The 26,249-nt window shown below is 37.5% G+C and overlaps 1 protein-coding gene across 2 annotated transcripts in view; it reads right to left on the bottom strand.

The window, feature by feature from the left end:
- Window positions 1-657: 657 nt before the first annotated feature.
- The window catches only part of NRIP1 (nuclear receptor interacting protein 1), a 173,993-nt gene continuing 148,401 nt past the window's right edge, over window positions 658-26,249 (bottom strand). For both annotated transcript variants that reach the window (XM_036744903.1, XM_036744904.1), the window contains exons 3-4: window positions 17,122-17,170; window positions 658-5,211 (exon numbers count right to left, since the gene is read on the bottom strand). In XM_036744903.1, the coding sequence (XP_036600798.1) occupies window positions 1,382-4,870 (3,489 nt within the window). In that variant the 5' untranslated portion in view covers window positions 4,871-5,211; window positions 17,122-17,170 and the 3' untranslated portion in view covers window positions 658-1,381. The remainder of the gene's footprint in view (window positions 5,212-17,121; window positions 17,171-26,249) is intronic.

Below are 26,249 nucleotides of genomic sequence, written 5' to 3'. Positions count from 1 at the left end.
ATGGCCTTGGAGGTCCCTTCCGCCTCTACAATCCCTCACTGTGTGATCCCTAAATTGTGCACGCTGTGTTTTAACCAGAGTACCTCAGTGTGGGGCTGTAGTGGATCTGTTCTTGCTCTGTAGTCACTTAAGCAGACATAGCTCACTGAGACAAACAGTGGGTTTTCCTGAGACAGTTACCAGATACTAAGATTATAAGACCTCCCACCTCCATTTATTATTATAAAAAAGAGTTTTGAACCTAGATTTCCAAAGATGTAAGGATATTGTGTGAACCTTAAGGCACCCTTAAGGTGTAGACATCCAGGTAAAATTTGTTTTAGGAAGTAATACCGGCTTCAACAATCTTGTTCTATATTCTTGGGAGAACCACAAGAATCAAAGAAAATGTTATAGTTATGATTTGCAAACAAGGCAAGTTGAAATGTTAAAAGATGACAGAATTAGAGGTAAAGCATTTTGATTTTGTTACAAAACATCATTTCAGAGAAATCCCAAACATCCAGCATATTATAAGCAACATTTTAGAGTTCCCAATTCTAAAAAAGGAAAGAATGCAATGGGGTGTAAAGGGAATAAAAAAATAAAAAAGCTTTCTTAAAAAGGAGCTATCAGCCCTTCCCCTCCCCCCCCCGCCCCCATATCACGCATATTGACTAAACAGTACTAAGAATTTAAAAGAAAATTTATAACAAAGGGAAGCATGGTGATGCTATAGGGGAGAATAAATTGGGGGAAAATGGATTAGGAAGAGTCAACAAAAAGCTATAAAAAGATTTTTTTTGGGGGGGGGGAGGAACTGAAAACTTTCAACAGATCTCTCAAGTTTCTTTTTTTGGATTGAATAATAAGAAATAAGCAGGCACTATGTTTCTCCATTGAACAATTACTTTTTTAAAAGTAAGCCTTTAAAAAACACACATATATAGTTTGTGTGTGTGTGTATATATGTATATATATAGATAGATGTATGAAATGCTAGCTGTTTATGCTTCCCCAAAGTGAGATTCAGTACCAGAGTACACAAACTGGAAAAAAATGAATTACGGTTACCATGGATTCAGATTTACATTTTAATTTATGTGTATTTAAATCACTGGTAGTTGAAAAGAAAATTTCATTCACAAACTACTCACAGGTGCTCTCAGATGTATACAGAAGTGTTATACAACCAACTGCTTGTTCAGTAGTTTCCCTGTGATAGCTAATGTAAAGCAAAAGGGAGCTATGCCTATTTTAAACATCACCAGTAACCAATAATTTTCCAAATGAAGAAAAATAAATTCAATTAGAACATGCTATTTTCAAATCATGCTCTTATTTATAAAGTATTCAAGTTCATATTAGTTATACAGACTCAAATCTTGATGGCAGATAGATTTCAGTCAGACTCTTTTTTTATAGTTAGTACTTTTTCCAGGAGTCCATAAACTTCTCCATTTGTGTTATGTGGGTGGGAAGCTGCATTTCCCATATGGCTATTGTAAGGGCTTCTTAAATTAAAGAAAGAAACTTTAGTCTCTGCAGCAGGAAGCAATTCTTCCTTGACTGTAACCTGTGTAGCATTTTTTGCAAATGACTCATTCCAAATGTCCTTGTCATGTGCTTCTTGGTTGCTAACAGAATTACCTCCTTTCTGTAGCATGTAATACAGAATTGGGTTGGTTTTAGTCAGTCTTGGTGAGTCTTTTTCATATTCATTCTTATCCATACCTGTAATAACCCACTTAATGGGACCCTTTTCACTGGGAATGGGACACACACTTAACTGCCCAGATTCTGGTCTAGACACTGCACTGCCCAAGTGCTCTGGAGAACACTGGTAGGGAGAACTGGCAGGGCTCCTTACTGCTACTGGGCATGCAAATGTCCCATTATCCATACAATTACCCCGCTGACTAGAATGATTCATGACTCCATTTAAAGAAGAAATGCTAAATTCAGATTTGCTATTCATTACATTACTTTTGTTGCCTTTCTTCTTAACATCAGTGATAGTGTTATTCCTATGCTGCGACAAATCTCTCACACAATTTTCAGAGAGAAGCAGCTGTTTCAATACATTAAAGCCTTTACTATCTCTAGACCAACTCCTATTTTCATGTTCATTATTTGAACCATGACATGATGGATATTTAAATTCAAGATCATTTCTGTTACATTTCATTTCTTGTTTGTTAAGCAAAGGCCCATACAATTCTATAGAAGGACTATGAGTATTTGCACCATCAGAAATATGACTTTTCATCTTTTTTTTAAATGGACTTTCTGAAGGCTCAATATGAAGTTTCCTTTTCTTAGGAACTGTGTAAAGACTCTTTGACTCTAAAAGAGTCAGTTCACTGTTCCTGTGACTTCTGTCCAGATCATCTGCAGGGTAAACCTCTTGATTCTGTCGCAATAATCGACTTAACAGGCCATTCTTAGAAAAAGAAAAGTCCTGAGGTGAAAGAGGCTCTGATTTGAAGTCCTCAGATGCTGGTGAAGCAGCTGCACTTCTCTGCAGAGTAGGAACCACACTTATGAATTTATTAGTTATCGTATCTTGGCTCTGATGTTCATTCACATTATGGAAGATATGTGAATCGTCACAAGGTTCAGATTTTATTTTTACTGTTAATATTTGCTCACTTAAAGCTTTATCTGTATGGTCTTGGGAACTTTCATCTCTCAAAGAAACTCGTTCCTTCTTTTCATTTTTACTTTTGTTTGGGTTTCCCAGTAGTAATTGCAGAACTGTCCGTCTTTCAAGCAAATTTTCTATTTCAGAACCAGACAGTCCTGGTTCAGGGACTGTTGACTGACTACTGAATGCTTTATTATTTTCTTCAAGTATATTTGGTTTATTTGTGAGTAGAGGACTACTTAGTCTATCAATCAAACCTACAGGTTTATCTATGTTTACATTTAACAGATGTTTGCTTGCTCTCTGATCTTCCATTGACACAGAAGACTGCAATCCACATTGCGCTAAATTCTGTAACAGTTTGCTGGCACTGAAAGTTGTAGAATTTTGTGCACTGTCACTTTGGTTTGGTTTATTTGTTCCTTGCAGTTCTTTACTTTTGGTAAGGTCTATCAAGTGTTTAGATGCTGGATTCATCAGTCTTTTGGGTTGAACGTTACAAACATACTGGGGTGAACTGTGTTTGACCAGAGACTGTTGAGAAAGATTTATAGGTGAATCTGCTTTTGCAGATGCAAGCAATGGTGGAGTGCTCACTGGAGTAGCTCGATTCATGCTGGGGCTTTCTATTACAGGAGTCCTCTTACTATTTTGTGCACTGACTTTTGTCACATTACTATGTGATCCCTGAGAACCAGTTGTTTTTTCTAGGTTTTCTTCATTCTTATGTCCAAGTAACAGCTGAAGAAGCGTTACTTTTTGGTGAGGATTCAATTTAGAATTTTTGGAGGTGTCCCTGTCTTCTTTGATACTGAGACCTGGAACTTTTGGGTCCCAGGTGTTTAGCAAGGATTGAGTAAGATTATCTAGAGAGGCAGGCTGGCTAGACTCCGGTTTTTCAATTCGATGTTTGAAAGATAAATCTATGGGGACACAGTTAGAGTGAGAACTTTCATCACCACTGCTGTCATCTTCTGTAAAACTAGGGTTGTTGTCTGAATATTCATCAATAGTTGTGGGTGTGCTGCTATCCTCAAAAATGCTAACTCTCTCCTTCTGATCATGGCCACTAGTTGGTTTAGCGATATTCTGGCTTTTAAGAAGATGTAAAAGCAAACTATTATTGGCAGCTGGTTTTAAATTGTTTCTCTCCAGTATGCTCTTATATTCTGCATTTCTGGGAGGAGAAGGAAGGATTCCCATTGGACTTTGGAAAGCTGTAATGTTTTTGTCAGCTACTGGCTTATTTGATGATGATCTTGCTTGACCATTAAGATGGCTCGACAATCCTTTTGACAATGGAAAATGAACAGGGTCCTTCTGGCCACTTTCTTGTAGTCTAGCCATAGCAGCAAGCCTTTCACTTGCCACCTGATTTGCATTCTGTGCTTTTAAAGCATGTTCCCGAGAATACTGCTGCAAATGCGCTTCACTGGAAAGGAGTAATGCTAACTGGCTACAAGCAACACTAGGCTTAGGTGAAGTAGCAGGACTAGACCTTTTTTCTACCATGCTTGCAACAGCCTGGAGTCTCGCAGCACATGACAAGGGTTCATTAATTACCTTTGCTCCGCTCTGTCCAGTGTGGGGTAACTCTATAAATCCATCTTTGATTAGATTTTTAGTTACATCAGATAGATTAGCATCAGGCTTTTGATCTTTACATTTACTTTTCTTCAAAAGAGTTTTTAAGTGACTTGATGCAACACCATAGCACCTTAAATCTTTCTCCACTTTTAAAGAATCATGGCTAAGGGAATATCCTTGCTCCTTGAGGCTCTGCCTAATCTGTTGTGACAGAGCAACACTTTGCAGCCTAGAGCTGAAGGATTGAAGCAAAGAGGCAAGTAATGTGCTATCCTGTTTGCCTTTAGGCACATTTTCAACCATGCCAGCTAGCAAAGCCTCCTGTTTTACATTTAAATCCACAATTGAATCAGACAACCGCCTTCTCTTTGCTGCATTCCAGTCCTCAGAAGACTGTAATAATCTTGCTTTTTTGAGATGCAGCATGCCAGATCCCTGATAAGTATTTGTATTGAGAGTTGGACCATTATTTTGACAGGTGGGAAATATATTTCCAGAAATCTTGAAGTTTTGATCCTCTCCGCTATGCCCAGTAGACTTTTTGTCAACTACAGTAGCTGACCTTGCTGCTGCCTGATGCATTAGTAATCCTTCTAGGTAAGTTAAAACAATAGGATCCTGGTGCATATCAGAGCCAAGCTCTTCTCCATGAGTCATGTTCAATAAAAGTATTCAAGAAGGACTTGGTTTCTACTTACGTTAAACACTGTTTTTAGAGGTGAATAAGATATAACTTTAGAAAGGGAATAATAGTCTTTTGTCTTGCTTAGCAATCAGACATTGATCAACTGTTACATTCTGACCAGAAATCCTTCATAAATTCTTCTATGAAAGAAGGAATCAGGAAAACTTCAAGATGACCCAGTCTATGAAGGTGAGAAAACTTTAAGTAAGGAAAGGCAGACAGATTCCTTAATAAATGGGTCCACAGTAGCAAGAAGTTGAAATCTTCATTCAGTAAGCAGATATTGTTGTTCCCTCATCACGTCTCAGGGTTCCTATGGTAATAAAATAAAAGAAATTAGGTAAAATGAAGTAAAGATCTGGGATAAGGTTCTATGAAGTCAAAATATCTTTTTCCTCCCTCCCCCCCCAAAAAATTCAAAAAAATCTTTGAATGCCAATACCTATACTGAATTCAATTCATTAATTCAATTCATTATATTTATGTACCTTTCTACTAAATTTAGACACTTCTGATGGATAATCCAAATACTAATCTGTCCTGTAAAGCTTTACATGTATCAATATTAGATAAGGAGAATAGGATACAATGACATTGATATTTATTCTAAAATGTTAGCCTGGTTTTGCAAATTGTGGCTTAAAGATTTTGAATTTGATGCTAAGACTAAAGTGTGCAAAATAAGTTTACTCCAGGGGCTGAAGAGGGACAGAAATCAATAAAATATGCTTCTTGAAGCAGCAAAAAGTATTCCTTTCAAAATTTATACACCAAAAGCTTCTGGGGTCCAAAACAATATCTTAAAACTGATTATTTGTACATTTTAAAAGCAAAGAATTAAAAGAAATTTTCAAAAGCTGCTTTTTGGGCTCCCACACAAAACCAGAGCAGATGGCATTAATCACAATAATTTAATGCTGTTTTAAAAATTGCCAATCTATAACCAATTTTCAATGTTCAATAATTCATTTTCACAAATTATCCAAGTCATTTGTAACTTCTCCATCTTCCTCTTCCTTTGCAGGTGGTCAAAGAAACCGTTAAACTAAAGAGTTAAGATAAGTATTTTGGTAAGTCATGTAAAAAAAAAAAAGCTTCAATACCTATCTGTTAAATTTCAATGACTCATATTATGACCCATCCAGTGCACTAGTTAATTATGAATTACATATAAAGCTGTTTTTTCCCCTCATTGAATAAATCTACTTTAATACTTCAAGAGCAAATGATTTGGGGGAGGTGAAAACTTCAATCACCATGACTTAGTAAACTATTTTAAAGAACTAATATGGCTGAAAAATTCAGTCATCTCTGGTTAATACGATGATGAACTCTGAACTTAGCTAGTCTGGTTATCACACCTTTCAGAACCTAGGGTGACCTCCAGGCCACGGTGAAGCATGAAGATACATAAAAAATTTAAAATAATTTTTTACAAAGTTAATTATAAAAGGTTTTACCACAGAATTCCTTTATGAAATAACACCTCTATTGCATTAAAGTATTTCCCCCACCCGCCTCTACAAATTTACAACTTGACCAAACGGTGGTGTAAAAAAGAGATGAAGATAAATTCTATCAATGAGAAAATAAAGGGGGGCGGAGCCAAGATGGCAGCTGGAAAGCAGGGACTTGCTTATACCCTCCCCCAAATCCCTCCAAACACCTGTAAAAAATGGGTCTGAATAAATTCTAGAGCTGTGGAACCCATGAAATAGCAGAGGGGAAACAGGTCTCGAGCCCAGGAGAGCCTGGATGGTCGCCGGGAAAGGTCTATCGCATGGTGCTGAGAGCGCAGTGCAGCCCAGTGTGGGCTGCGCTGGGAAAGGTCAGACCTGGAGTCAGCCAGTCAGAACAGGCCTTGGGGCCATGAATCAGTGAGCTGTGGCAGTTACCAGACTTCTCAACCAACAAACACCAAAGAGCAGGTTAGTGGGAAACTGCGGGATCAAGTTCAGAGAGGTCCAGCCACCGGCCCTGGGGGTGGCAGAGGTGGTGCAGCGGTGGTGGCAGTGGCAGCAGTGGGAAGCTCCTGAGGCTGCTTCCAGAGCTCCAGCGTCAGCTGCCTCCCAAGTCCCTGGCTCACACAGTGGGAGGAATCCAGCAGCAGATCAGAGCAGGAGTGCAAGGAATGCTTTGTGGGCACAAAGGCAGATTCTCTTGTTGTGCCCTGCTTGGATCTGTATTGTGGTCCTGGTAGGCAGTTCTTGGGGGAGGAGGAGCACTGCTGTGACAGAGCCTGGGGTGACAGTGGAACAGAAGTAGATCTGAAAACAGCAGTGCTTGGACCCTAAAGCTTGGGACAAAGTACTCTCTACTCTACAAGCAGTCATATCATGACAAAAAGCTCAAGGGTCAAGTGGTTGTCTGGGAACATGAACAGGCAGTGAAAATGAACTCAGACTCAAACTCAAACTCTAGATTCCTTTTTTGGTGACAAAGAAGATCAAAACATACAGTCAGAAGAAGTCAACAAAGTCAAAGAGCCTACATCAAAAGACTCCAAAAAAAATATGAATTGGTCTCAGGCCATGGAAGAGCTCAAAAAGGATTTGGAAAAGCAGGTAAGAGAAGCAGAGGAAAAAATTGGGAAGAGAAATGAGAGTGATGCAAGAAAACCATGAAAAACAAGTCAATGACTTGCTAAAGGAGACCCAAAAAAATAGTGAAGAAAATATCACCTTAAAAAATAGACCAACTCAAGTGGCAAAAGAGCTCCAAAAAACCAATGAGGAGAAGAATGCCTTGAAAGGCAGAAGTAGCCAAATGGAAAAGGAGGTCCAAAAGACCACTGAAGGAAATACTACCTTAAAAATGAGATTGGAGCAAATAGAAGCTAGTGACTTCATGAGAAATCAAGATATTATAAAACAGAACCAAAGGAATGAAAAAATGGAAGACAATGTCAAATATCTCACTGGAAAAACCACTGACCTGGAAAATAGATCTAGGAGAGATAATTTAAAAATTACTGGACTACCTAAAAGCCATGATCAAAAAAGGAGCCTAGACATCATCTTTCAAGAAATTATCAAGGAGAACTGCCCTGATATTCTAGAGCCACAGGGCAAAATAGAAATTGAAAGAATCCATCGATCACCTCCTCAAATAGATCCCAAAAAGAAAACTTCTAGCAATATTGTCACCAAATTCCAGAGTTACCAGGTCAAAGAGAAAATACTGCAAGCAGCCAGAAAGAAACAATTTGAATATTGCGGAAACACAATCAGAATAACACAACATCTAGCAACTTCTACATTAAGGGATCAAAGGAGCTAGCATTAAAACTAAGAATCACTTACCCAGCAAAACTGAGTATAATACTCCAGGGCAAGATATGGATTTTCAATAAAATAGAGGACTTTCAAGCTAAAGACCAGAGCTGAATAGAAAATGTGACTTTCAAATAAAAAAATCAAGAGAAGCATGAAAAGATAACAAGAAAGAGAAATCACAAGGGACTTACTAAAGTTGAACTGTTTTGTTTACATTCCAACATGGAAAGATGATGTGTGTAATTCATGAGACCTTTCTCAGTATTAGGGTAGTTGAAGGGAATATGCATATATATATATATATATATATATATATATATATATACACACACACACACACACACACACACACACACACACACACACATATATATATATATATAGACAGAGGGTATAGGGTGAGTTGAATATGAAGGGATGATATCTAAAAAAATGAAATAAATTTAAGAGATGAGAGAGGAATATATTGAGAGGGAGAAAGGGAGAGAAAGAATGGGGTAAATTATCTCACATAAAAGTGGCAAGAAAAAGCAGTTCAGTTGGAAGGGAAGAGGGGACAGGTGAGGGGGAATGAGCGAATCTTACTCTCATCAGATTCAACTTGAGGAGGGAATAACATACGCACTCAACTAGGTATCTTACTCCCCAGGAAAGTAAGGGGAAGGGGATAAAAAAAAAGGGAGGGATGACAGAAGGGAGGGCAGATAGGGGAAGGAAGTAATCAAAAGCAAACACCTTTAAAAAGGAACAGGGTCAAGGGAGAAAATTGAATAAAGGGGGACAGGATAGGATAGAAGGAAGTATGGTTAGCCTTTTACAACCTGAGCATTGTGGAAATGTTTTACATAACGATATATGTGTGATCTATGTTGAATTGCTTGCCTTCCTAGGGTAGGTGGGAAGGGAAGAGGGGAGAGAATTTGGAACTCAAAGTTTTAAAAGAAGATGCTTAAAAAAAAAAGTTGTTTTTGCATGCAGCTGGGAAACAAGATATATAGGGAATGGGGCATAGAAATCTATCCTGCCCTACAAGAAAGTAAGGGGAAAGGGGATGGCAGAGGGGAGTGGGGTGAAAGAAGGGAGGGCTGACTGGGGAACGAGGCAATCAGAATATATACCATCTTGGAATGGGGGGAGGATAGAAATGGGGAGAAGATTTGTAACTCAAAATCTTGTGGAAATAAATGTTGAAAACCAAAATATTAAATAAAAATGAGAAAGTTAAAAAAAAAAAGAAAATAGAACCAAATTCACACAAGTATTTTTAAGACTACACTTATATCATAACATGCATTCTACCAATGATTTATTTTAATTGTGTGATGGTAGTAAGCAATTTTAAAATTAATTTTTAAAAGCACACATTAAGTGAGATATTAAAAGCAAGAGTAATGTAGTAGAATTTAAAATAAATGCATTTCTTAGTAACAATAATAAAATCCAGGAGAAAATCATAGAAAGAAAATTCATTAGAAAGAAAAATAAATACATAAGATATTAGGGACTCAACCTATATAACCTTCAAGATGTATGAGTATGAAAACCAAACATTATTTGAAGCGATAAAGAATAACAAGCAATTAGAGACAGCGTTCACAGGCCACATCAGAACAATAAAAAATATCAGATTACCTTTAAGTTGATTTACAGATTTACTGCTTTACCAAAATATCAAAGAGATAACTTATTGGACTAAAAAGAAATATTCAAAATATTAGGAGGAAAACAAAGGATCTAGAATTTCAAGGTAAATAATTTTAAAAAGGAGGAAATAGCATGTTCTGATCTCAAATTATTTTGCAAAATAGTAATCATTAAGATTTTGTTGCTGGCTAAAAAATGCAACAGTGAAACAATGAAATAGACTGAATAAGCAAGAATCAGAAAAAAAAAAATCAAACCCAGTAACCTAGTGTTCACAATATGCCTGGAAACATAAAATCGTTGGAAAAGAATGTGACAAAGACTGCTGAGAAAGCTAGAAAGCAATTTAGAGCTACATGTCACACCATATACCACAATAAGCTCAAATGGAGTCATGGCTAGAATATTAAATACCGCACACTAATAAAAATTAGAAAATGAGATCAAGTACTTTTCATAGCTATAGCTATGGAACAGAATAACAAAGACGTAGGTAATGACAAACAATAAACCTGATAATAGTGGAGACAATGAAAAAGAGGTAGGCATATAAATGAACTGATGAAACCATTCAAAAAAAGTGGAATTATGCTTTAAAGGTTTCTAAACTTACTTTAAACCAGAGATCATACTGCCATGTATAAAACCCAAGGAAGACAAAAAGAAAAGTCAAAAATATACCTGTGTGTATGTATGTATGTAAGCATGTATACACAACACATTTTTGTGATAGCGAAAAACTGGAAACAAAGATATACCCATGGAATGGTGAATGGTTAAACAAATTATGGTACATGAATGTAATTGTGCCACCAGAAATAATAAACATGAAGAATTTCAGAGAAGACTGAGAAGACTTAAATGAACTGATGTAGAATGACATAAATAGAACATTGACCATAACAATGTAAGTAGAAATTATAAGAAAATAAAACATGCTATACAGTAATAATGACCAGCTTGGCCCTGCAAAATAAGTGAGGAAAAAAATACATCTCAATCCCTTCTTTATAGAAGTAGATGATTATGAAGACAGATCAAAGAAAATAGTCACATTTGGCTAATTTTGCCAAACTTGGTTTTCTTCTTTTAAAAAAATTAAAGGAAAAGACTTGCTTGCTGACAGAAGGAGAAGTTACAAAAATGAAACATTAAAAAAACAAAAGATAAGAGTGGGATATGGTACAAAAAGCCTGGAAAGGTATGAGGGGGCCAAGTTATGAAAGGATTTGAATGCTAGAGGACATTGTATTTGATCCTGTAGGTAATAGTAATTCATTGGAGTTTACTTGTGGAGGAAGGGAGATGACATGGTCAGATCGGCCTTTTAGGAGAATCAATCAATCAACATTTATTAAGGGCCTACTATGTGGTGGGCACTGTGATAATAAGCGCTGGGGTTACAAAAAGAGGCCTCAAAGAGCTTGTAATCTAATGGGGGTTAGTAGAGACAACATGAAAATAAATATATACAAACAAGCTATACACAGGATAGACAGGAAATAATTAACAGAGGAAAGACAATGGAAGTATTAACAGGTACTGGGGAAGACTTCCTGTAGCAGGTAGGATTTTATTTGGGATTTAAAGGAAGCCAGAGAGGTCAGTAGTCAGGGCAGAGGAGAGAGAGCATTCCAAAGCATGGGGGACAGCCAGAGAAAAAGCCAAGAGATGGAGTATCTTAACTGTGGAACAGCCAGGAGGCCAGTGTCACTGGACTGCAGGGGAGTCTGAAAGCCTGGAAAGGTGGCTAGGTAGTGAAGAGAGTACCATGGAGAACAGAGTGATTGACAGCATGAAAGCCTATGAAAAGGTCCAAGAGGATAAGGCTTGAGAAAAGACCCTTACATATGGCAATTGGCAACTTTGGAGTGTTAACATCATTCTGATCAATGATGAGGCTAGAAGCCAGAATACAGAATTAAGAAGAAAAATTGGGCATTAATTCATTGTTGGTGGAATTGTGAACTGATGCAACATTTTGGAGAGCAATCTGAAATTATGCTCAAAGAGTTACTAAACTGCCTCTGACCCAGCAATACCACTAGGTCTGTTTTCAGATGATTAGGGAAAAAGGAAAAGAACCTATATATTTTAAAGTATTTATAGCAGTTCTCTTTGTGGCAAAGAACCAGAAATTGCGGGGATGCCCATCAATTGGGGAATAGCTGAACAAGTTGTGGTATATGGTTGTTATGGAATACTGCTGTGCTATAAGAAAGGATGAGCTTGATGATCTTAGAAAAACATGGACACACTTGCCCAGAATAATGAAGAGGGAAATGAGCAGAACCAAGAGAGCATAGTATACAGTAACAAGAAGAACAAGTTTGAGTTACTAAGTCATTTTGACTATTATAAACACCCAAATTAACTATAAAGGATGTATGAAGGAAGATGCTATCTCCATCCAAAGAACTGAAAAATACAATTATGTATAGAGTGATTTTACATACATATCTGTGTCTAATGGCAGCCATCTCTAGGGAGAGGGGTAGGGGAAAGTAAGGGGGGAAGATTATATGATAACTTTATTCTATATTAGATTTGCAATTGCATGTGCAATTATCTTTTTTATTATTCTATGTTATAGAAACAGTTGTTTTATTCCATAAATTAAAAATAAAATAAATAAAATCCACAGGGAAAAAAGAAATTGAGAAGAAAGAAGCAAAGGCACAGGGGTCATACATGTGTGTTACATATCCAATTATTTCTCACGAAAATCTTTTTGCTATAGCAATGTGGAAAGTACAGCTTATACAATCCCTAAGAAAATATTAATAAGTATTCAGTCATCAGGTAGCTAGGCAGCACAGTATTGGTAGAGCACCAGGTCTGGAGTCTGGAAGACCTGTGTTCAAATCTGTCCTCAGATACTTGGTAGCTATGTGACAATTGGGCAAGTCACTTAACCCTGTTTGCCTCAGTTCCTCGCCTGCAAAATGAGCTGGAGAAGGAAATGGCAAACCACTCCAGGATCTCTGTCCCCCCGCCCTGCCCCACCAAAAAACCCAAATAGGGTCACAAAGAGTCAGACGTGACTGAAATGACTTAACAACAACAAAATGAAGTGAACAGCCTTACTCCCCTCCACAAATAATTGTCCTTTCTCTAACAAGGTGAACTTTATACAATTCATGAAAGGCTTTTATATCATTTTCTGGGGATCATTTAAAAGATATTCTAAAGCAGCATTATATCAAAATTATGATGGAAAAGTAGTCCCTTATGACAATATATCTCTGTACTAAGATAAAATGAGGTTATAAAGGTATTTCAATTTCGAGTTCCTCTTGCTAAAATAATAGTGAACAAAATTCCAAATGTGACTATTTCACAAATGTGAATGATCCAATTATATTCACTCTACTGTTCATAACTCCAACACCTACTCCCAGCCACACTGTATAAGAAATAATCTGAGAGTATTATTAATACAACAACTGGCAATAGAGCAGAAAAATATGGACAGGAGAGAACAAAATAAGAGAGAAAACAAAGGTATATGTGGTAAGTGAAAACAGCCACAATAAATGTCTTAGTTATAATTCCCTTTCTAGCAGAAATCATGAAACAGCTTAGATGCATAATATGACACCATGAAATCATGCCATCTCATTATGCAATACTACTCAAGAAGCCTATTGTGTACAGCTGGTGATGCCAGTGCCAGGCTCTTTGTTTTTCTATTCCCCAATTAGTCTGATGGTATACATGAGGATGAGAGTAAAAGAGTGAGAGAGCAAGAACAAGCTAATGAGAAGGAGAATGGACACAGGAGAGTGAGAGAAACCAAAGGATAAAATTGCTGCAACCCCTTCAATTCGACATGCATGAAACACTGAATGTTCTGGATGAAATACAAAGTTCCTATAAGACATATATCCTTGCTTTCATGAGGCTTACAAGCACCAGGGGTGGTGCCTGAGGCGGATGACTCCTACCCAGATAACTGTAACATAAAATAATACATTAGTAAAGTATACTAGAAAGATATGAAAATATATAAACTTTCCAGTCTTTACACCTCTTGCAAAAAGAAATTTTGAGAAAAGTTTTGAGCATGAACAATTTATTAGTTAGGGTAGTAGTTACCAATAAATGAAGTCAATCGCCTCTCTCAATGACCAAAGACCCCATCTTAGGAATGATAGAATCTTTTATGGTGATGGGCTCAGTCCACAGGCAATGGGAGTTTTATATCCATGAGACTGACTTTTAGTACAACAGTTTAGTTTGATGAGATTTACTTCTAGAAAGTAGGTGGTGAGTGACACAGTTACAAGGGTAGGGGTACAAGTCTCAACGTAAGGGTGGAGTCACAAAAGCAGAATCTGACCCGAGTGACCTGGCTACCTAAGTGAACTTGCAAGAGCAAGGAATTTTAAGCACATAACAGCAAAAGAGAATACTAAATCTATGTTAGTTGGATTAAGTCTTAACAAAATAGGATTTAAAAAATCAATTTTCAATTTTACAACTCCTCCCTTTGATTCTTGAAAGGATATACCTCCCATGAATCACTTCACTTGACTAAAGTTACAAATCAAAGTACAGCCAGTTCTCCTGGACCCTCCCCTTCGCACTTCCTCCATAGCTCTGCAGCCCGGAAGCCAGAACAGCTTCAGTGCCTGGAGCACCCCTGGCAAGGGGCTACACCAGCACTGCTACCATGTAATCCCATCTAAAACCCAGTTTAGAGTTGTCTAGTATGGAGTAGTTTTGTTCAACTTAACAACAACAGCTACAAGAATAATGGCAATAGTGAACATTATGTAGTGCTCACCACATGCCAGGAACTGTGTTCAACACTTCATAATCATGTGATCCTAACAACAGCCCTGGGAGGTGGGTGCTATTATTAATGGTATTCCCTTTACAGATTAGGAAACGGAAATAAAGAAGGTAAAGCTACTTGCTTTAAGATCACATAGATGATAAATTTCTGAGACTGAAATTTTAACTCTGGTTTTCTGATCCATGTACTTTCCAGCATAATGCATTAATATGGAATAGGAAATATGATTTGCATTAAGTTCTGACTTAATACATTTACCCTAATAGTAAAATGTCCCTCACTTTGAGTGAGGTCACATTATGATTTAGCTTGACAACAAATTTTGACCAAATCAAATCTGGAATTATAACCAATAATTGTAACTTTTAAAATCACAATTTTCTTTTTTTTTAAATCAACCAAGAAGCCAAATCAACTCCTTTCATTTCCTCAACTTAACCTAACTTCATCCAGATACCTTAAGAGGATAGTTACCCTGAGACTTTTCAGTTGTAACCCTGGAAAGGTTTGAGAGAGGACAGGACAGGTAGGCTGGGAAAACTATCTCCTTAAAAACAAAAAAAAAATTTTTTTTAAGGAAAGCCTTTAGCATAACTAGTTACACCAAACCAAAGAAAACAGTATCTTAGTTAACTAGCATTAGTTAGGCTTTTACTAAGTGTCTTATCAGATAGGATAAAGAAGTGAGGGGTGGGGAGAGCTAGCGCACCAATTCACAAGTCCCAGGAATTTTCTTTTGTAATCTTCAACTGAGTTTGGGGGGGGGGGGGGGGGCGGGGAGAAGGAAGGTATTGGAGAAGACACTGAGTACTTGTCAAAGAAACATCTCTAAAAATTTAATCAACCCTTCCCAAACCTCTCTCCCAACTCCAAATCCTTCCCTTTATATTAACCTCAACTAAGAGAACTCCATTGCTCTCTAGTATTCTCATCTCTTACTTGTTTAAACTTCTTTTTCGTGCGCGCGTGCGTGCGTGCGTGTGTGTAGACAGAGAGACGTTTGAAATTATCTCTACTGGAATGATCGATACATCCCTCATGCTCCAGGGAGGAAATTTGTAGTGTTTATTCTTAATCTTGCAGTTACTAATAAAGACCTTCAAAAATGTTCCTTCCTTATTTCTTTCATACTCTGAACCCATCACTTCTTTTTCTTCCTTCTACTTGCTGAATTCCTTTAGCCCTCACTCCCTCCATTCTTACTGCGTCAGACTATACTCTTCTTACTTATCTTTCAACTTCAGTGGCCTTTATTTTATAGCTTGGTGGCCATGTGGGTATAGTCAAGCAGTGTATAGTCACAATTCCAGTTTGATGTCATAAATATTTGTAAGAGAGTTCTAAGTTCATGAAAATTTTTGAACTCTCATATATTTTTCTTCCTTATTTACACACTTACCTCTGTTTTCTGTGGTTAAGAGAAGTATTCTACAAAGGGCCCACTCTTTAAAACTCAATTTTATAGAGTGGTACTTTACTTATACTCTTTTCCTTGGGCTAAGAATGCTACAGAAAAAATGTTTTATACAAAAGCTGTAAGGAAGATATAGACTTCTTAGCAGATTTTCAAATTAAAATACAGACAACACAAGTAAGCCTAAGAAAGAAGCTGCCCCCGTCCTCATTAAAACTCGAAGTTTCTGTCTCCCAAATAGAGAGAAAAGAGACTAAAAGGTTAGTCATGTCTGATGGGTGTCATCGTGCCTAGCTAGTTTTTGGAAGGGAAGGATGCTAGCAATGAGTTCCTAATGTTGAAACTCACTGAAAGTACGGCGAGAAAAAGAAGGCATGAGAGATAGAGAAGGCAAGACATCAGGAAAAGGTGGGCAAACATTATCAGCACTTAATTTCATACCATGGTCTCTTGTGATTACTAGTTCAAATAGGAGTTTCCCCTGGTTCTAAGATGTACTTATTTTTTCCAGGGGGATTCCCATGGATATGCTAACCATGGGATCCCATTTTTTTCCCTCAAAGGGATTTTCTCAGTCTTACCATCCAAACGGTTAAATTTTTACCAAGATATTTTAATATTTGTAAAGCATGTCACAACTTGGAAATTAAGCAGTCACAAATGGTGTCTCTAGTGTTAAGCTACAAAAGATTACTGCAGATCAGAGAACAAAGATCCTCTTTTGTCTTTTCTGCCTCCTGTCTGTTTTTAACTTGACCAGAGTTAGAAGGGAGATGGGGGGCGGGGGGGGGGGAGAGAACGGGAGGGAGAGGGGGAGGAGGGAGGGAAGAGGGAGAGAGAGGGGGGGGAGGGAGAGAGAGAGAGAGAGAGAGAGAGAGAGAGAGAGAGAGAGAGAGAGAGAGAGAAACATTGTTACTTCTTATCTGTATCTGTCTCAGCAATCTCAAACCGGGTCAGGGTTAGGAATGCTGAGAGACAGTCTGTTTCTTCTGCAGGAAAGTTTTTAAGTCTATTCTCTTTCTTTTGGCTGAAAAGGCCACAGGAAAAAGTTAGCAAAAAGAAAACAAATATGATAAGATAGATACGTACTTGCTGGCAAGGTATTCTTTCTTCTAAGTGCTCACAATTTTCTAAAAGCCTGCAGGGAAAAGAGAAATTTTCTCTGAAAAAAGTTCTTCATTGTATTTGGGCCACAGAAAAAGGAAGTTAGTTTAATTTACAAGGGCACACAAAAACACAGATGATACTTGCCTACAGACATGCTGGCTGACTTTAAATTAAGACAGACCAGACAGGCCAACAGCACATGCTTCCATCACCCTAATCAAGGAGTATCTAGCCTATAGTGATCTGCTGGATGGTTAGGATTCCAGGGTGGGCCTTGCAGAGGCCAATTCGGAAGACCCCCCCGGGCCAGCAGGATCAAGACTTGCCTATCTGCTGTTTCTATAAAAGTTCTTTCTCACGAAGGGAGTAGAGTCTCTATTAAGTTAGTTACATCTCCCCAGGTGGAATTATATTCCCTAATGGCTGCCTGAAACTAAGTACTAACAGCTCCAGGGTTCTCATCAAATCTAGGAGTATCCCTCCTCCAGAGGGAAAGGTCAGTAGGACTAAAAGGCTAGTGATGTCTAATGAAAACTAGAGTTCCCGTAGTATAGACATGAGTCAGCCTTCCTTCCAGAGGGAAAATGTCATGGGCTGTCCCTCCGTTTCAGAGGAAACCAAATATCCAGCTCCTTTAAGAAGAAATTAAACTGGAGGAGCAGAAAAAAGAGAAAGCCAAATGAAGCAAAAGTGAAGTAGCTGAGGAAGGAGAAGGTAAAGCATTCCAGGTCAGACTTTAGATAGAGCTTCCCAGGAAACCAGTAATTCATTTGGTATGAGTGAAAATCCTCAATAGCTGATGGTAATTTCTATAAAATATCATAATTTAAAGAGAAAAAATTTGTCACCCATAGTTAAGTTTGATTGTAACAAAATCTGATGAGATTTTAGAAATCTAGCATTTTCTACTTATATAAAGAAAACTTTCTTCTTGCAGCAGAGATTTTCCTATTTGTATGAGTTACTGTTCTAACTGAAGAGTGATATAACCGGCATGTAGGATAAATGGTTCTGCTCTCTCAATTTGTAAGAGATGTTGCTCTATCTATTACAAGAATTCCCTAACTGCAAGAGGGCTTGTTCTGACAGAGATTTGTCTAGATTCATATAAACTACTACAAGATGGACAGACACATGAACTAAACACTTGTAATGTCAAAATGCTTATGCAAACTACACAAACTCAAACATGAAAATCAAGACAGACACACAACAACTATCTATTGTCAGTCCTCCTCCCTGCCTCCCACTTATGTGAGAGCTAAGTCCATGCTAACTGCAGGAGTGTTTTCAAGCACTTCCTCTTCTAGATTCTCTGCCTAGACAGCTTTCTAAAATATACAGCACACACAAAAAATATGTAATAACTGTAGTTCCTTTTCAAGGCCTAATCAGAAGATCTGAATAGCCAATCAGAAATGATAAATTTGCTACACACATGCTCACATGTATCCCACTGTGGGCAGAAGCTTCCACTGACATCTGGGTAGCTATCCTACCAGCTTTCTTATAGAGAATGTCTACAGTTCCACTAGCTTTCTCATAGAGTAAGCCTACAGTGCCAGGCCTAGAGGCTTACATTGACTCAGAAGAACTGGATCAGACCAGAGGAGTCCAGCCCCAGGAGTGGCTCCCTGCAAAGGAGTTTCTTGGTAAAATCAACTGGTGCTGGGTAAGAGTCACAACAGAAATTCTGAGAGACAAAGTTTGTGCATGATCAATTTATTACTAAGGCTAGTATTTACCAATAAATGCAGTTAATGGCCTCTGACCAAGGATCTTAAGTTAGGGATAATAGGGTGATAGGATCTTTTATTGTTGTTCTATGTCCTTCATTTTTGAGAGGGATCAATGACACCATAAAGTGATGTCTTGACTCACTCGTGAATTGGATTTAAGTGTGGCAGAGTTGCACAAAGTCGTCAACCTCACTCTATCTTACAGAGCCATTGTGGCAAGACAAAAGTCAAGATGACTGGAGATGGCCCAGAATTCAGTGGATGACCATGGCTTCTTTGATGCGTGTCCAAGCTCTAAACTCTCCACAGCACCTGCTTCAGCTGCCTTCATAGCTGTTGAAACAAACTGTTCTCATCCACCCATTCCACCAGGGGACATCTTTATAAGCTTGGGGTAGATACTGCCCTAATTCACTGGTGATTATGAGGCCCATCACTTACCCTCAACCCGATTTAGCCTGTCTGCCAAGATGAGTTTACAGGGGTGTGGCTACTGTGCATGCTACAGCTTCTTGGAACCCCAGGTGACAGCTGAGTGCCAGGTAACCAAAAGTAGATGAGCAGCCCAGAAAAGAGCTCAGCGAGACCTCACACCTGAGGTGCTAGTCCTCTCTAAGCACCCTATGCACCCCAGGATCTTTTATAGTGATTAACAAAATGACAGCAAAACCTTGAACAACATAGGTATGTTTTCTGATTGGCTAGCAATTTCAACCAGGATGTAGGACAAGTGTCATCTCACTTCCTCCCTACTAAATCACTGAGATATGAGATCAGTTCTCAGGTAATCAGAATAGTCCTCAGGAGATGGAATTCGTCTACCACTATGGTAGTTGCCACAACAGTTTTAAATCGTTATCACTGAACTTTGGTCCAACAGTTTAGTTTGATGAGATTGATCCTTAGGTTAATCAAGTTTCTCTGGAATGTGGGTGGATGGAGTTACAAGTCACAAGTGAAAAATCATGACCCAAGTGACCTAAGAGTACTTAAATGATTTGCAAGAGCAAGAAATTTAGGCAAATACAGAGAAAGGAGAATATTAAATCCATGCTAGCTTAAGTCTTAACAAAATAGGATTTTAAAAAATTCAGTTTTCAAATCCACATACCTTAAAACACTGTTCACCCCCATCCCCGAACCACCCATATGATTCAGGGACACAGGAGTCCTTGCCATTCGTGAATCAAGTAAGACATTCCATCTCCCTACTTCAGCCATATTAACTGGCTGGGGGGCGTAGGGCCTTGCCTGGAATACTTCTCAACTCCTAGTTTTTACTTCCTGGCTTCCTTCAAATCACAGATAATATCTTCTCTTCAGCAGGAAACCTTTCCTAATCCCTCTTAATTCTAGTGACTTGCCTCCTGATTATTTCCCATTTATCTTATATACAATGCTGTTTTGATAGTTGTTTGCATGTTGGTTGTCTCCCCTCATTAGACTGTGATCTCCTTGAAAGCAGAGACTGACTTTGGCCTTCTTTTGCATTCTCAGCACACTATAAGCATTCAATAAATGTTTATCGACTAACTGAAGAATGCCTAAAACTGTATTTGTGGGCAACACACATTATGTAAATATTAAACTATAAACTGTTCCTAACATTTAATTCTGATCTGTGTTATTCAAAGTTGATCAATGGTTGCTTTTAACATGAAAGCAAGAATCATTTTAAGATCAGAATACAATTTTGCTTGTTTGATTAGTTTTGTTATGTTTTCCAATTAAAAATGTTGCCAGACTTTTAACAATAAACGCATACTCCAAGTGCATTAACCACAAAAGGTTAAAAAACAAAGAAAGTAGGATATTTAGGAGGACAGAAACAAGAATCTTCCCTGATGATAAAATTTGCTGGCCTGCTCATAGTATCAAAGTGGAATGAAGAAACAGAATGAATTGAGTCATCATAAATAATAGATCTTTCATTTTTGAATGTGTTGTGACAATAAATTAAGTCCCTAAAAGAAAATAATATAAAGAACCAAATGCAAATTGAATTGGGTTTGTGGTGCTTCTTTAAAACACTTGTTTATACCAGCTTGGTGGAGTGAAAAGGAGAAAGAAAAAGTCTGCTACACAGTAACAATTTTTAAAAACCAGACCTGTGATTTCATTAGCACAGACAATATTGTTTCCAAAATTAATAAAACACTGGGTGGAGGAAGATAGGGAAGGCACAAATAGTAAATTTCTATAAAATGAAACTTAAATGACAAGTGTTTCAATGCCATGAGTAATTGTGATAATTAAGCTAATTTGTATAAATTTTGTCTGTTTCAACTTTCTTAAGGTGATTCATAAATAACTTTTAAGTTATGTACTAATTTTGATGTTACTATAGTTCTCATTTTTTCAGTCTTTTACTGTGAAGTTTTAATCAAATGAAGTATGGTATGTTTCTTTATGGACTGTAACTGTGGAAGTACATTCTTGCTGGTCCAAGGAGGGGAAAGGGGAAATTCTGGCAAAATTTGTTTATGAGAAAAGGATCCAATATCTTATTTGTAATAAAATAACTACTGGGCCTATCAAGAGCAAGGATCAGCAATAAATTTCAACAAAATTTACTTTGTAGAGTAATGTACTTGAATTACATGGTTAGTTATCAGCATTATCTAAGCCTTTTCTAAATTCTTTTCTCCATGAAATTTCTCAAGATTTTTCCTAGATTAAATTTCCCACACAGGAAAAATGTGACACTACATAAGACTAAAAATGAATTGGGTATGCAGCTTTCACTAGAATTTCTGCTCCAATTCCTAAACAAGTTAATGAGTTTCCTAAATATATCTATGAGAATAACTGCCATAAGAGAACACTGTTCATATTTCAATAAGGGTAAATTTTTGCAAATTTTTTAAAATGAATGTAATAATAGTTTAATTAAATTCCATTAAACAATAGTACCTGGACAGACTTGTTGGGCTGACTATTCAAAGTAACATCTAGTACAACAAAATAATGTTTCTTTAGGATTTATTTTAATGAAATTTGACTGGCACAGCACTTCTTTAAGCTCAGAGCAAACAAAAGAAAAGCAATTCCACACCAAGAATATATATCAATAAAAGCTTAAAATAATGGATGAATTTAGGATTCCAAAGCAAAAGCCAATAATGAAAATCCTATACAAAGATTTTAAGGGAATAGAATCAGAAGACTTTCATTTCAGAAAAATTTCCTCAAAATCTCATTTGCAAAGTGAATGACATGGACTTCACCGACTCTTTTAAAGAGTAAACTTCAAAACTGACATTTATGGAATACATTCCCCAAAATTTACATAATCTATTTTTTAAAATAAAGAATAACTTAATATTTATTACCATGCTATAATCCTTTTTGACTCTTGCTAATAGGTTAGTTCAGCTGGAATGATATCGAGCACCTAAAACAATTCATGATCTAAAAATATTTCCTCCAGTTAAATATCTCAAAATCTACTACTTGTGATTCAAAACTATGTTGCTGTAACTTGCTTTTAAAATGTTTACGTTGCAGAGTAAAGGTAAAGAACTAGAGCAGAATCTGTCATGCTTCAGCTGAAGGAAAGAAAGCAGGGGTAACAATCATAATCTCAAGACAAAGCAAAAGCAAAAATAGATCTAATTAAAAGAGATGAGGAAAGAAACTATATTTTGCTGAAAGGTTCCACAGGCAACAAAGTAATATCAGTACTAAACATATATGCACCAAACAGTGTATCATCTAAATTTCTGAAGAAGCTGAATGGGTTACAGGAGGAAATAGTAACAATATAATAGTGGGGGGCCTCAACATTCTCCTCTCAGAATTAGATGATTCTAACAAAAAAAAAAAACAAGAGAGAAGCTGAGGAGGTGAATAAAATTCTGAAAAAGTTAGATATGACAGATCTCTGGAAAAAAAAGAATGTGAACAGAAAGGAATATACCTTTTTCTCAGCAGTACATGGCACCTACACAAAAACTGATGATGTATTTGGACATAAAAACTTCATAACCATATGCAGAAAAGCAGAAATAGTAAATTCATCCTTTTCAGATCATGATGCAATAAAAATTACACTCAACAATGGGCAATGGAAACACAGAAAAAAGTAATTGGAAAAAAATTCTAAAAACTAAGTGGATCAAAGAACAAATCATAGATACAATCGATAATTTCATTAAAAGAATGACCAGACAACGTACCAAAATTTACAGGATGCTGGCAAAGTGTACTTAAGAGAAATTTTATATCTCTAATTGCTTACATCAATAAAATAGAAAGAAGAGGCAGAACCAAGATGGTGGAAACAAAGCCAGGAAGTTGCTTAAGCTCTCCTCAGTTTCCCTTGGAAACATCATTAAATCAAACCTCTAAATGGATTCTAGAACCACAGAACCTAAAAGAGATAGAGTGAAACAATTTTCTAGCTTAAGATGACATAGAAGGACTTCAGCAAAAGAGTCTCACTTAGGTAAAAGGGGAACACAAACACAGCCCAATATAGACAGTGGAAGCCAGTAGAATACTCTGAGCCACAGCACAGACCAGAAACTGAGCTCTCTCAGACCTGACTCAGGAGGCTAGTGGCACAGTAGGCCAGGTGTGAGGCTTCTAGCCAGAGTTAGCAGCAGACAAACTGCCAGTCTGGGGACCTTCCCCCGCTCACCCATCTCTGCACAACATTCAGGACTAGGTGATGCCACCCCAGCACAGTCGACAAGTTCCAAACACCTGAGGCCCCAGTGCAGAAAGCCAGTGTGACTAGGCCCCTGGTTCCTAGCACAAGAAGACTGGGACAGTGTCCCCTGTGTCACAGCAAAAGAAGCTTGGGACAGTACCCCCTGTGCTCCAGGAGCACAGCTCAACTTTAAAAGTCACAAAGTAGGCTAAAAATGAGTTTAAAAAAACCCAAACAAACAAAAAAATCCCTGATCACAGAAAGCTATTATGACGACAGAGAAGACCTCTAACTCAGAGAAGGACAACAATGTCAAAAGACCTACATGTGAATCCTCAGAGGAGATGATGGCTTGGTCTTAATACACTAACAAGCTTTCTTGGAAGAACTAAAAAAAGGACTTTTTTTTTTTATCAAATAAGAGAGGTAGAAGAAAAATTGGGAAAAGAAATATGAGTTATGCAAAAGAGAGTCAACATCTGGGAGAAGGAAGGACAAAAATTGAAGAAAACAATTCCTTAAAAAATACAACTGCAAAATAAAAAACAAAAAATCCACTGAAGAAAACAACTCCATAAAAATAATTAAGTACAAAAGCTAACTGAAGAAATTCCTTAATAGAATGGCAAGTGGAAGCTAATGACTCTAGGAGACATCAAGAATTAAACTAAATTAAGAGTGGAAAAATAGAAGAAAATGTAAAATGCATCACTGGAAAAACAACTGCCCTGGAAAACAGACCCAGGAGAGATAATTTATTTAATAATAATTTATTATTATATATAATATACTATCACATAATAATTTAATATATAATGTATAATATAATAATAATTTAAGAATTATTGGACTACCCGAAAACCATGATCAAAAAGAGATCTTGATCAGCCTCTTTCAAGAAATAATCAAGGAGGGGCAGCTAGGTGGCACAGTGAATAGAGCACTGACTCGGGAGTCAGGAGGGCCTGAGTTCAAATCCAGCCTCAGACACTTCACACATTTACTAGCTTTGGGCAAGTCACTTAACCCCAATTGCCCTGCCTTCTCCCTTCCAAAAAAAAAAATTCCCCCCCCCCCCAAGAAATTATCAAGGAAAACTACTGTGAAATCCAGAGGGTAAAACAGTCATTGAAAGAACCCACCAATCACCTCCTGAAAGAGATCCCAAAATAAAAACTCCAAGGAACACTGTAGCCAAATTCCAGAATTATTGGGTCAAGGAGAAAATGATGCAAAACCAGCCAGAAATAAACAATTCAAATATGAAGGAGCCACAGTCAAGATTACATAGGTGGAATATTAATGGAATGGGAAGATCTCTCCTGCCCACTGATAGGCTTATGTGACCTGCTTTGAATTGGGCTCTCCTTTTTTATAGTCCTAGCTAGCATCTGATTGGCTAGAATTCAGGTCTCTGACTGCCTGAATTCATGATTGACTAGAACTCAGTGCACATACCATTGGCTCTGGTCTTAACAACTCCACTTAGGGTCCTGAGGGTTTCATGCCCACATCAGCTTAGCACCTAGTAAGTAGGGGCTTTACGCCCACTTACAAACAAAGATACAATCAAGCTTTCCCATCTAGGCCCAACTGAGGCCTAGTGAATGGGTGGGGAAGATCTTCGATCACATTAATACTATAGGCACCCTCTTTCAGAGGTGCTGGATAAGATTTCACGGGTGACTTAGGGAATGGGGAAAAGATAAATTTCCTCAAGAGAGAAGAGCAAATAGCCAGAGGATTCAAAATCAGAATAGATTAAGAAGGAAAGAATTGTTTACTGCTTTATTAAAAGCAGGGATAGATTTTGGAAGAATACATGGTATTCCAACTAACAAACTATATAAGATGTACTGAGAAAAGGGATTTAATATTAAATGGAATAGGGAAGTAAGAACTGCCCCTCCAGATCCTCCTGAATCATGGTATCCAAGTTTGTCACACCTTCAGGGAGAATAGGAAATTGGCCAAGCTCCAGCTCAGATTAAAGAAATACAGGGGCAGGATTACAGACTGCATATCAGTTTAACCATATGCTGGAAAAATGGATCAACTACTGCAACTTGGGCATTAATAGATACTGGGGCAGAGGCCTCTCTTATATATGGAAACCCTGGTAAATTTAAACATGGAAATCCTATTACCATCACAGGACTAGGAGGGGCTGAAATATCAGCCAGACAAGTCAAACTAATGATGAAGGCTAAACAACTACCTAAGAAAGACTACACAGTGGTAATTAGACCTGTTCCTGAATACATTATTGGGGTTGATATATTGAGAGGTATGACTTTAAATTTACCTGAGGGGAGATACCAATTTGCAGTACGGATGTTAGGAATTAATGCAGTTCTAGTGGGTAAAATAAAAATAGACCCAGTCACATTACCTGAACCTTCTAAAGTAATTACTTTAAAGCAGTATCATGTGCTAGGTGAGCAAGATAAAATTACCAATACTATAAAGGAATATGTTGAGGCAGGAATGTTAGCACCTACAACCACTAGATAGAATAACCCTGTCTGGCCAGGACAAAAGTCAGATGGGACGTGGAGGATGACAGTGGATTATAGACAATCGAGTAAAGTGACTCCCCCCTTGTATGCTGCCATTCCAGATACCGTTACCATAACAGAAAGGATTCAGAAATATGATGGGACTTGGTACGCAGTTATTGATTTAGCCAACACTTTCTTTACTATCCCAATAGATTC

This window comes from Trichosurus vulpecula, chromosome 2 (genome assembly GCF_011100635.1).
Source record: "Trichosurus vulpecula isolate mTriVul1 chromosome 2, mTriVul1.pri, whole genome shotgun sequence".
Taxonomy (NCBI): Eukaryota; Metazoa; Chordata; class Mammalia; order Diprotodontia; family Phalangeridae; genus Trichosurus; species Trichosurus vulpecula.
The sequence above is the reverse complement of the archived record's forward strand: the minus strand, read 5'-3'. Positions and strand labels throughout refer to the sequence as shown.